Source organism: Nestor notabilis, unplaced genomic scaffold (assembly GCF_000696875.1).
Source record: "Nestor notabilis isolate BGI_N333 unplaced genomic scaffold, ASM69687v1 scaffold12023, whole genome shotgun sequence".
Classification (NCBI taxonomy): domain Eukaryota; kingdom Metazoa; phylum Chordata; class Aves; order Psittaciformes; family Psittacidae; genus Nestor; species Nestor notabilis.
In genome coordinates this window covers 53,253-64,685 of record NW_009922679.1, presented here as the reverse complement: position 1 = coordinate 64,685, position 11,433 = coordinate 53,253, and the positions used below count along the sequence as shown (strand labels likewise).

Sequence of the window (11,433 nt, the reverse complement as noted above, 5' to 3'; positions counted from 1 at the left end):
TCATCTTTATGTATTACATGCAGATGTACACACACGCAGGTGAATCTGCAGTGCCAGGACCCTCCTGGACGCTGCATTGACCCATTCAGCATCAGGCTGGGCTGTGCTGCTCAGCTCTGGCTGGCAGTGATGCGGGGCAGGATTTGCCCACCCCGCTGCAGCAGGAGTGGAAGCAATCCCTGAGAGCAGGGATGTCACAGTAGAACAATAATAATGATGCCAGCTCACTCCTGAGCAGGTCCTGACTGAGATCGAGGAGTGGGGGTTAAAAATGATCCCGGCGGGGTGAGGAGTGGGTAGAAAGTGGGATGGGGTGAGTCTGGGAAGCAGTAGTTCAGAGAGGGGAAGCTGCTGCAGGATGGAGGAAGGTGGCATTAGAGCGGGCAGGGCTCCCACAGCCATGGGGGGATTTAGTCTTAAGCTGCCCTGGGATTCAAAGCTACAGCCTCATTTGTGTTTCAATATGAAATGTATGCGGGGGAGAAGCTCAGCTGGGAGATTTGGGGGAGAGAAGATAAGGGGCATTTTCTAGGCTTTGAAATCCAGCCCCTAATGAGAGCTGATTCCAGCCTGGGAGGAGATAAAGGCGGCCTTTGACAGAGATCAGAGCACTCTGGCATCCCCCAAAGAACAGGGCCCCCTGCCATGGGGGAGCCATGGTCCTTCCCTGGGCTGCTGGGGTCCCCCCTCACTGCCCACCCTGCCAGGGCTCATTTCAGAGCCACAGACCAGTGCTCCCAGCAGCACAGGGGGCACGGATGGCCAGGCATTGGCAGCCTATTGTGAAATCCAGCCCTCACACACCTTCTGCAGAAGTGGTTGCAATTCTTCATCAGAGTTAACATGCCTGAGCCTTGCAGGGTCCTGTTCCTAACGTGGGGCTCTGGTGAGGGCTCCAACAGCACTTGCCTCAAGTTTAAACACAGGACTGAGCCTTCCAATACCTAAAGGGGCTACAAGAAACCTGGAGAGGGGGCTTTGGACAAGGGGTGGAGGGACAGGACAAGGGGAATGGCTTTAACCTGCCAGAGGGGAGATTGAGATGAGCTCTGAGGCAGAAGCTCTTCCCTGTGAGGGTGCTGAGGCGCCGGCACAGGGTGCCCAGAGAAGCTGTGGCTGCCCCATCCCTGGCAGTGTTCAAGGCCAGGTTGGACACAGGGGCTTGGAGCAACCTGCTCCAGAGGAAGGTGTCCCTGCCCGGGGCAGGGGTTGGGGCTGGAGGAGCTTTAAGCTCCCTTCAACCCAAACCAGGCTGGGATTCTATTTGTGTGATGGGAGGGAAAAACAATCTCCCTTCTCTGAAAGCAGGGGGTGATGCAGAGAAGGGACCCTGCCCCTTTCCCAGCTGCTGGGCAGAGAAGCACCCTGAAAACAGGCTTGAAATCTCCCCACTACACCCAGCATCCCCAGAAGAAAAGCCAACACCAGCAGTTTCCTTTCCCTTGCTCCCACCATAACCTAACCCATCTTCCTGGAACCATCTAAAGGAGCATCCAGCTCATTAGGAGGCCCCATCTTCGCAAAGATGCTTTTTCTGTCTGCAAGATGCATTATTACCCTCTCAGGTACTGGAGACTGCGGAGCCGAGGAGATGGGTGGCTATAATGGACCAGGGAGACAGTGCTCTGCCTGCAGCAATTAATAGGCTAAGTAATGAGAGAGATGCTTGCAGCAGGAGGGCTGTGCTCCTTGCTGCAGCCTGGCTCCTCTGACCAGGAAAAAGGAGCCCAAACCTCACACAAAAGCTGTGTAGAATAAAACCTGAGTGGAAGACTCCTAAAAGCAAAAAGGGGGGTTATTGAAAGTGGGGCTTGAGTCCTGCATCAGCATTGCAGGGAGTGGTTGCATGGGTTTTGTGGCAAAATACAGGAAACACCATACATCCATATGTCTCTTTAATTATTTAAAGGTGCTTTTAATGTGTTTTAGGCTGTAGGAAGAGCTTTCCCCTTGGGTGTGTCTACAAAATAATTAGGCTTGGAGAAATGGGATTAATTTTTCATGGGTTTTGATCATCAGCCAAAGACATTTGCAGAGATTTTTCTGTTGTTTCTTCTCGCCCTCTGCCAGCTTTTAACAACAGAAGGAAATTGTAAAGTCTTTACCATAAAGTGTCCCAAATCTGATGATAGCTCTAAGAAAGTCAAGAATAGAAAGGAGCAATTGAGCAGCCTTTGAAAGAGAGGGGTCAGCAGTTCTCGCTGTTCCACTGCTATTTCTAAAATGAACAATAGGATCTTTCTCCTCCAGTTCCTAATTATGGAGGGACAAGAAGGGAACAGAGAAAAGTCCATCTTTTTTTTCCTTCAAGTCTAATCTTTTTTGCCTTAAAGTCTAAGACCAACGATCTTTATAGTCTCCGATGAAGTTTTTCCATACACATGGGTAATACAGGATCCAGTTTTGATGTTTTTATCACTCGTAGCCTAAATGAGAGGCCTTTTTAGAGGTCCTCTCTTTTTCCTTATCACCTCTCTCTTTGTCCTGGTGTGGCTTAAGGACAGATAAAGCCTTTCCTCCAGGAAAGTCCTTGCACTTCAATTTCATCAAGCTGGTCCAGTTTCTCATACACACGCAAAGCTGCTCTGACCCTGTCTATGTGAGGTTACCCCTGAGAAAAAGGCCTGTTTCTCATTTTGAGTGCCAGCAGCCCATGGCAAAGAGCATTTTCCTGCAATTTAAGACAACTTTCACTGTGAATCCATAAAAACACACAAAATGTAGGTCACTGAGCAGGGAGGAACGTTCCGAGGAAGCTCAAGCAGTGTTTCACTCGAACCCTGTCCTTGTGAGGAGGAGAAGCAGCTTCTTGGGCCAAACAGCTCTCACAACTAAGGAGATGAGACCCAGCTCAAGAGCAGGACAAAGACGTGTGCTGTGTCTTGCCATGGCTCCCACTGCCTTGATTCCTCCTGCTGGAGCCCAGCACGGTGAGGAGTTGTGAACACAGCTCAGTTAGCACTTAATAACCTGCTACTCCAGGTAGGTCTTCTTCCAGCTCTGGCCTATATTTGCTCTTTATTATTTCTCCTAGCAGAAGGTAAAATATAGGGGAAGGTAGGGGAGCAGTGGGCTTTGTCATTGAATTATCCTTTAAATGGCAAATAATTCACCTAGCTTCCAGTGGTGGAAGAAATTACGCCTGAAATGAGATGAGGCTGGAAGGATAAAGAGATCACGTTGCATTTTCAGCTTCAGCAATAGAAAAGTACTTTAGAAGGTGATCCTGATCCACAAAAAAAAGCTGGATTCTTGTGGATAAGCTAAACTCTGGCTGAAGTAGGAGCTATAGCAGCAAAAGAGCCATCCTAGACTCCTAGGACAGAGATTCTCTGAGCTAAGGGGTGATGTCCGTTTGCAGTTTCCCACCACCCAAAGCAGACCAATCTGTTACCCCCTGTATTTCTTTTTAGGAAGAGGAAAAATATAGCAAGAAAAATATTGGCATCTATTCAGACAGGAAAAGGAAATGCAAAATAATATTGGGTAGAGAGACATCACTGCAACAAAATAAAAGGAGGAGAAACATCTATGAGGTAGGAAAGCAAAACCTATGGGTGCAGAGAGCAGGTCCTGCACTTGCATCACTTGGGGAGAGCCTTCCCTAAGAAGCTGTTCCTCTTTGGGAAGCCCCAGGGCTGTGTCCAGCCAAGGCAAAGCAGGACCTCTTACAGAGCCCTTGGTGCAGGGGCAGCGGGTGATGTTGTTCCAGACCAAAAGCATTTAGGGCACGTTTTGGCTGGCTGGGCTCCCTGCACTGCCAAGAGCCCCATCCCAAGCTTGGTCACAGGGTTCAAAGGATCCCTGGTCCTGAAATACTGGCTCAAAGGTGGTGTTGGGTGGGGGGGGAAGTTCCATCTGCAGCTTTTGTGAGAGGTGGGCACCCTTTGGGCAACCAGAAGTTCTGCTTTGGGTTTTGCAGGGTTGACACTGGGTAAAAGTGGGGTTTGGGATTCCTTGAAAGCGGATGGAGATGCTGCTCCCGTTACAAGAAAAGAGTTCTCTCTGCTGTAGGAATATGCAGTCGAGGGCAAAGCCAGCAATAGCCTCGCATGCAGACATGCACAGCTGTGGCACAAACATTGTCCTTAACCCTTTCAATGGGCACCTGGGAACAAAAGGGTTCTCCTGTACAAAAAGCCCTGAAAGATCCGTGGGGAGATGTGTGGTTTGTGGTGCCTGCACACTGCAACACAGACCTGTGCGGCCAAGGGAGGCAGCAGCTCCAGCAGCAACAGTGTGCTGGTTTCCAGCTTAAATCAGCTTAAATCCTGCAGGACAGAGCCTGGGTGCAGGATGGGCACCACCGAGTCAGGGCTGGCTGGTAAATAGTGTGTGTTTTACAGGGTGGAGATGTTGAGGCTTCAAAAGGAAGAATGCTTTGTGCAGACCTGGGATGAAAAACCTCTTTAATAGGGCATCTTGACTCTCATTTTTGCTCATGGTCTGTGGCAGCTGCAGTGTTTGGTGGCTTTGGCTGTCGTTAGGCAGCTGGGAGGCTGTTAAGCCCCATTCAGAGATATTTTGATCTCTGCAGACCCCCCCTGCGCAGTCTGCCCTTGTCCCTTTCTGCCTTCGGGGCTTTGCTTTTACCTGCTGTCATCTCGTATTTAGCCCAATTTAGCCTCCTGCCACTTCATCTTCCCATTGAAAGGGTTAATGGAGTGCATGCGTCACTGCCAGCACCCCGAGCAAGCCTTGCCCCATGCCTGTTACCTCCTCCGCTGGTACGGTACCTGGGGTTGGCGTGGCTTCAGAGGGCAGCGCCAAGAGAGAGGGGGGAATGCGAAGAGGGCAGCATAGAAGAGAAGGGAAGAGAAAACAGAGGAACATATAAAAACAACCAGAACACACCAACAAGAGACTCAGGGAGCACTTGCACACAGGCACCAGAGACTTGAGAGAGAAGGGATAAATGCGTTAGGTACGACCCACCACCCTCTTTGCGTCAGAGCTGTTTGCAGAGGGCAGAGAGCAGGGATGTCCCCTTGGCGATGGAGATCACCTCTTAAAACACACACCAGCTCCACTAATCCCAGCAGGAGCCCCTTGTGACACTCTGAATTTCACCTTACTGCTTTTCTGGTGTTTCTAACGTCAGTGCTCGTTGGAGCCCGTGGTGCACAACATCAGAGTATTGCATTTAAACTCAGGTGAATGAGTCTGGCAAGCAGAAAACCACCTCTGAAGGCATTAATGGATTCAATTTCCTTAAGCTGCTGCTTTTTTTGCATTCCAAACTTGTCTTTTGCATAGCTTCCCAGCAGGTACCTTCATATCCAAGTGGGAATTTGGCGCTGCTAATGGTACTTACGTGCCTGGCAGGGAACCTTACCTGGCTGCAGTGGTGTATGCCGAACCTGCCATTTCCTGATACAAATCAGTGCAGCAAGGCTGGTTATGGTATTATTTATCTGTGCTGTTCTCAGCGTATAGAAACAAACCCAGTAAAGCAAATGGATCTGAAACAACGAGAACTATCCACTACCAGCACCACCATCTTCTGTGGTTCTGTACTCTACCATTTTTAAGCAATGTCATACCCTCTCTCATGTTTACCAGGCTGTAACTTAGCTGATTTTTGCCCCCATAGCATATGCAGCCCCATCTCGATCCTGTCACTGCAATTAGCAATGATGGAGCCCACCTAAAAGGTGTCAGGAAGCATTTTATTTCCACTGGGTCATCAGGAGGAATGACTTTTCCTGCTCAGAGCCATTAGTTGGGGAGGGGGAGATGAAAGAAAGGAGACAGAAACCCCATTACATCCGGGCACTAACCGAATCATAGGTCTTTTAGCAAATGCTAAGGAAAGGAAAGAGCCAGCTTTTGTCTCCTGCTGCTCCCTCGGGGCTCCTGAACTTTCACTTAGTTTGATGAATGTCCCACAATGGGCATTTGATCTGATTATGAATCTGGGAGCTGGGGCTTTGCTTTGGAGGGTCAGGGCAGCTGCTGCTGCTGGGGTGTCAGGGAGGTGGCACTGGAGCCCCTGCCCTGGAGGATGCAGCTGTGCTGTGTAAAAATCACTCCTATCTGCCCCTAATTTAGCTCATACAGACACTGTAAACTGGAGCTTCACCTTTAGCATGAGAGCAGGATGCCCTCCTGCTCCAGGGCACGAGGAGCACCGACTGCTTGGGGGTGGGGGGGGCAGCAAGATAGTTCCCTGGAGCACAGGACAGCCCCCCCAGTCACCTCAGTAGCATTTCTGGTGCAGTGTTTGGTCCTGGTCAGTCACCTTCTGTCTGTCTGTCTATCTTTCTATCCATCCACTTATCCATCCATCTATCTATCTATCCATCCATTCTTTATCTATCTATCCTTTCTTCTTTCTATCTATCTATTATCCATCCATCCATCTCTCTATCTCTCTGCAGTAGCAGGTAGCGCAGTTACGCTCTTGTGCTGGTTGCTCTGTGGTCTGCCCCATTCTCTGAGCGGCAGTTTCTGGCTCACACATGTGCCATCACCCCCTCGTGCCTCGGCAGAGCCAGGAGCTGTTGCTGCTGCACGTACCTTCGTTCAGCAAGGCTGGCGACTCCTCCACTAGGGTTTCTCCTTCTCCCACCTGGGTCCGTGCGCGCAGGAAGAAGCGATAGCGCGAGATGGGGTCTGTCCTCTGCAGGGTGAACTTTGTCTGATTGGGAGAGAAGTTCTCCACCAGGGTTCGGCCTGTTTTGGATCCGTTAACTGGGGAGGAAAGGCAGGTGGTGGCGGCTTCAGCCTTGGTTCAAAATACACGGTGTGACCTCCCTCATCACCTCACCCCCAGGACCAACCTGCAGCCAGTGCTCAGAGCCAGAGCTGCTGTTACACACACTTCAGCTGGGGCGGTTGGTGGCTTTCTGGCTGGGTGACCTGCTAGAGGGTACGTTCGGGGTTGTAGAGGTGGTCAGGGAAGGGCACAGCGCAAGTGCCAGGGTCTTGGAGAAGGCTGGACACCCCCCCCCACCCAGGACCTTGTGAGCACATAAACTGCTCAGAATGAGCTTAAAGGTCTTTCTAAATCAGAGATCAAACTTATTTCCCTTCACTGATGAGTGTGGAGAACTGCTGAGCACCCACCACCCTCCCTGGTTAGCTACAGCTGCCCAGCACTGCTCCAGGGTCCCCTCAGCACCACCGTGCCTCACCTTGTGGGCAAAGTCTCCAGTCCCTTATGGAGACCTTTCTGTGCTAGAGCAGGGGGTGAGTAGCAGCAAGGAACATGTTTAATGGCTTAATTATTATCACTAAGAAGACAACACATGGAACGTACAGGCTTGATATCTAAGGCTGTATCCTGTGAGGACTCCATTGGGATGCTCTGGCTGATCCCACTCCAGATTGATGCTTTCCAGATTTGGCTGTCGGATTCTTAAATACCTGGGGGAGCTGGGCACTTGAGAGGAGGATGGGAGCAGGAAGGAGAGGGAAAGAAAACATACAAGATAACATACCTTACAATACTGTACATGGTGCAGGCTGAGCAGTGCACTCGACACTCACAAACACACACACACAGATCACACACTAAAGGTCAGAATCTGTGGCAGAAACCATGCGCCAGCCCAGGGTTTTCAGCAGTGTGTGTGCAGGGAGCAGGAAGCAGAGCAGCTCTGCATGCAACCCAGCAGCACCGTGCCCACATAGCACCCGCAAAGGATGCTGCAGCTGAGAAGCAGAGCTGTGCCCCGGTCCAGGGCCCACTTCTCCGTGTCATACACACACTTTACTGGTCTTGTTTACAGCCCACACCCAGCCCAACATTTACATCTTAACTATTTATCTGTTGGAACAAAGTAAAAGAGGAGAGCAGCTCCTCTTATTGCAAAGCATCACTGTGTTATTGACATCTAGAGATCCAGAACAGGGAGCTGGTGCTGTGCGTATGCAGTGGTCCTTACCCCGAGGACTGGCTGCTGTTATGACTGCTTATTCAGAGCTAGTGAAGGAAGGAAAGCATTATACATTCTTGAATGAGGTTATTCTCCTGGTTTACTCATTATTCCTAATTGGGGAAAGAACTTGGTGCTCTGATCTGAGACATCAGTGATTTGTCTTTCTTTAAACAGAAGTTTTGCAGAGTTATCATCCAGTTTCCTAAACATCAATATATAGGCAATAAAATAGCTTATGGTATAGGAAAAATACCCATCAGCAGTTTCTTTATTGCAAGAATCCAATCCACTCTAATAATTTCAACCAGTGCCACCCATGTATGCATACAGCTACCCCAAACCCATACTGGTACCCCAAGGTCTGTGGGCTTCTAGCACACACATAAAGCAGCTATGTCCAAATGCCCCTGACTGCAAAACCACCCTATTGAAACAGTCCTTTCTTTTGGAAGAAGCTTAGTTGTGGCTGATCAATTGAAAACCCCTAGAAGATGGTAAGACAGGACTAAGAGATGCTGTTCCTTGTGCAGCAGGAATGGGATGAAGAAGATGAGAAAGACCACCACAGTATTTTGCGTCAGTTGAGACAGGATTTGCTTCCAGCCACTACTCGTCTCCTCTGGCATTTTTGTACCATGCTGTGCCCAAACCGTCTGTGCTACAGGAAGGTTCCTCACCAGCCACTGAAAGTGCAGCTCCAACAAAAAGGTATCGGTGTGCCTATAAATAGCTCTTGTGACAGCAAGGAAATGAAAATCTCAAGTTCATCCTTGACACAAGCTCTTTAACCAGAAGAATGAGGTGCTCTTGCCTTAAAAGCCTGACAGGGGTATTAGTGATGGGCTTTCAGGAGAAAAGTGCTTAGGTCTTGCAAAGATTCGACTGCCTTTTTCTGAGCACAATGAATACGTTCGCTCCTCTTCACCGACCCGCAGCACGGGAAGGTGCGGGGACACACGCAGGTCAGGCAGCAAATCAAGGGCACGGTGCTGTGCCGCTGAAACATCTCTCTTGCTCCGCCTAAGAGCTACTCGCTGATGTGTTCAAAGCACCCAAAGGGCATTTTTGGGTGGCCGAGAGTGCCAGCAGTGAGCTCTAGGTGCGGAGATGTCACCTCTCCCATGGTGACAAAGGCAGAGCCATGTGACAGTGGTGCTGCCCACAAGATGCTCCACTAAATCTTGTCCCTGGCACATCTCCCAGGTAGCATCACGTCTCCACAGAGCTGAACCACCCAAGCCTCTCCCTACATCACCCCCCGCCAGGAACCTACCTCCTTCTGGTGTGGGGAACTCCTTAACTTCACTGCGTGGCCCATCTCCTCTCCCGTTGGTTACAACCATCTCAAGCTTGTAGTTGCTGTAAGGAAACAGCCGGGACACTATGCCCCGGTTTCGGTCTCCAGGAAAACTCACATACTGCCGTTTTTTGGAGACCCACAGGTTCTTCAGCAAACTACTGTCTCTCCAGAAATAGGCCTTCAAGAAACATGCATGGCAAGTGAAGCTTTTCCTGTCAGTGCAATTGGGTTGGTTTTCTTTCATTAACAAAAGCATAGCAAAACTTTGCCTCTCCAAAGAGCATCTCTTGGCTGCAAGAAGCCTTTTAGAGGAGTTAATGAAGCTCCACGTCCCCCCAGGCGAGGCAGGTCAGTGGTGTTACCCGAGGAAGAGGCTGAGCATGGGGTTAAGAGCTTACCAAAGGCCACACAGCACTCAGTTCAGACTACAAAGAGCTGTTCTGGTTCCCAAGCTCTAGGTATCAAGTGACTCTCCCTTTCTACCTGGAGTAGTGCCGTAGCGATGGACAAGGAGAGGCGGGTCATGTCCAGGCACAAAGAAAAGCCTGAACTGGGGAAATCTCCCATTTGAAGCCCTGACTGTAAATCTTATTTCATGCAGAAATAAGATTCATCCAGAAAATAGACCAGAATGACAGAGCAGAGGCAGGGAAAAGGAAAGCAGTACCCAGGGAGCTTGCTTTATGCCCAGCACATCACTGGATTTGAAATGCTCTGTTTGCAGGACACATGCTTTTGGTAATGGCTTAATCCCTGATGCAAGAGGCTCTGTCCAGACTTTCACTTGTTTTGAATGGGGTCTGTCCTCTGGAAATGAACACTAACATTTTTAGCAATAAATAGTCACCATTTAAAGAAACCACACACAACAGGATCCAAGCTCTCTTTAGTTGCCAGTTAGTACGACCCGCTAGGTTTAGACTTTGCAGGGGTTGGCGGTCATGAAAGACAATGTAGGTACTTTGGGGATGACAAAAACTAACCTGTTGGTACCTATCTGAGGTGGTTCTTCCAACAGCCAGCCCTTGGGCAGCTCTAGAGCCAGGGGACACCTTCCTGCATGGGTGCAGAACCCCACGTCCCCTCTGGGTGAATAAGGGCAGCCCCGCTTGCTTTGAGCACCTCATATCCTGCAGCCCCAAGCCCTTGGGGAGCAATGGGAGATGCCCCCAGGCCCGTCCAGGCACCACAAAGAGCAAACCAAGGCCCAAGGTCTGCACCCAGCCATCCAAGAGAGGTTTGATGGCTGGAGGAGAGGTTTCTGTCATCCCCATTGCCGGCAGCTCCATCCCCGAGGCCGCCTGGACTTGTGAGAAGTTAGCTGTATTAATGGTGAGCGCAGAGAGGTTTGGGCTTGCTCACTCTGTACTCCTTGAGCTGTCCCTGGATGGTGTCCAGGTGCACCCGGGTCCAGGTCAGAGCAATGGCAGTGCTGTTTAAAACTCTTATCCTAACATCCGTAGGCGCAGCCTTGGGATCTGAGCGGTCGGGACAAAGCAGAGCGTACGTTAGGTACCCGGCAGTACCTGAAGAGCAGACAGATGGATGCCCCTCTGCCCCCCATCATCTTCCCACTGCAGCATTGTCAGGCTCTGCCATCTGCTGGCACCCTGTTCTCATGGGGATGATCATCTCCTTTCCTCCCTCCTCAAATTCAACTTCTGAGGGTTTCCGAACACGATAAACCAGCAGTGACAGGCCCGTTCTCAGCCTCCTGCCTGCCCTCATTTGGGGTGCGCAGAGCCTATGACCATGCAAATACAGAGAGTAGCATCATCTTCCTGCCCCACGCTCTTACTCCCTGACACGTGCATGCTTTAAAAGCTGACCATTATGGTTTTCAGCACACGAAGGGGAGAAAAACCCCAACGCCTGTTTCACTCAGCCAACCACCACGAGAACATTTATGATCCAGGTCATAGCAGGGCTTCCTACACAAGACATTGCAGTAGCAAGGAAGGGTCTGGCTGCCCTCCCTCTCAGGAGAGCCTGTAGGGACAGGACAAGGGGAATGGCTTGAACCTGCCAGAGGGGAGATTGAGATGAGCTCTTGGGCAGAAGCTCTTCCCTGGGAGGGTGCTGAGGCGCTGGCACAGGGTGCCCAGAGAAGCTGTGGCTGCCCCATCCCTGGCAGTGTTCAAGGCCAGGTTGGACACAGGGGCTTGGAGCAACCTGCTCTAGTGGAAGGTGTCCCTGCGCGGGGCAGGGGTTGGAGCTGGAGGAGCTTTAAGGTCCCTTCACCCCAAACCA

General features: G+C 50.6%; 1 protein-coding gene across 7 annotated transcripts in view; it reads right to left on the bottom strand.

Annotated features, from left to right (window-relative positions):
- Positions 1-11,433, bottom strand: part of NFASC (neurofascin) — a 50,153-nt gene that overhangs the window by 17,377 nt on the left and 21,343 nt on the right. For 3 of the 7 annotated variants that reach the window (XM_010011749.1, XM_010011752.1, XM_010011753.1), the window contains exons 20-22: positions 7,262-7,384; positions 6,520-6,693; positions 4,737-4,751 (exon numbers count right to left, since the gene is read on the bottom strand). In XM_010011749.1, coding sequence (XP_010010051.1) covers positions 4,737-4,751; positions 6,520-6,693; positions 7,262-7,384 — 312 coding nt within the window. Of the gene's footprint in view, positions 1-4,736; positions 4,752-6,519; positions 6,694-7,261; positions 7,385-9,156; positions 9,362-10,545; positions 10,662-11,433 lie in introns of all 7 variants that reach the window. The other 4 variants (XM_010011748.1, XM_010011750.1, XM_010011751.1 and 1 more) reach the window with 3 other exon arrangements.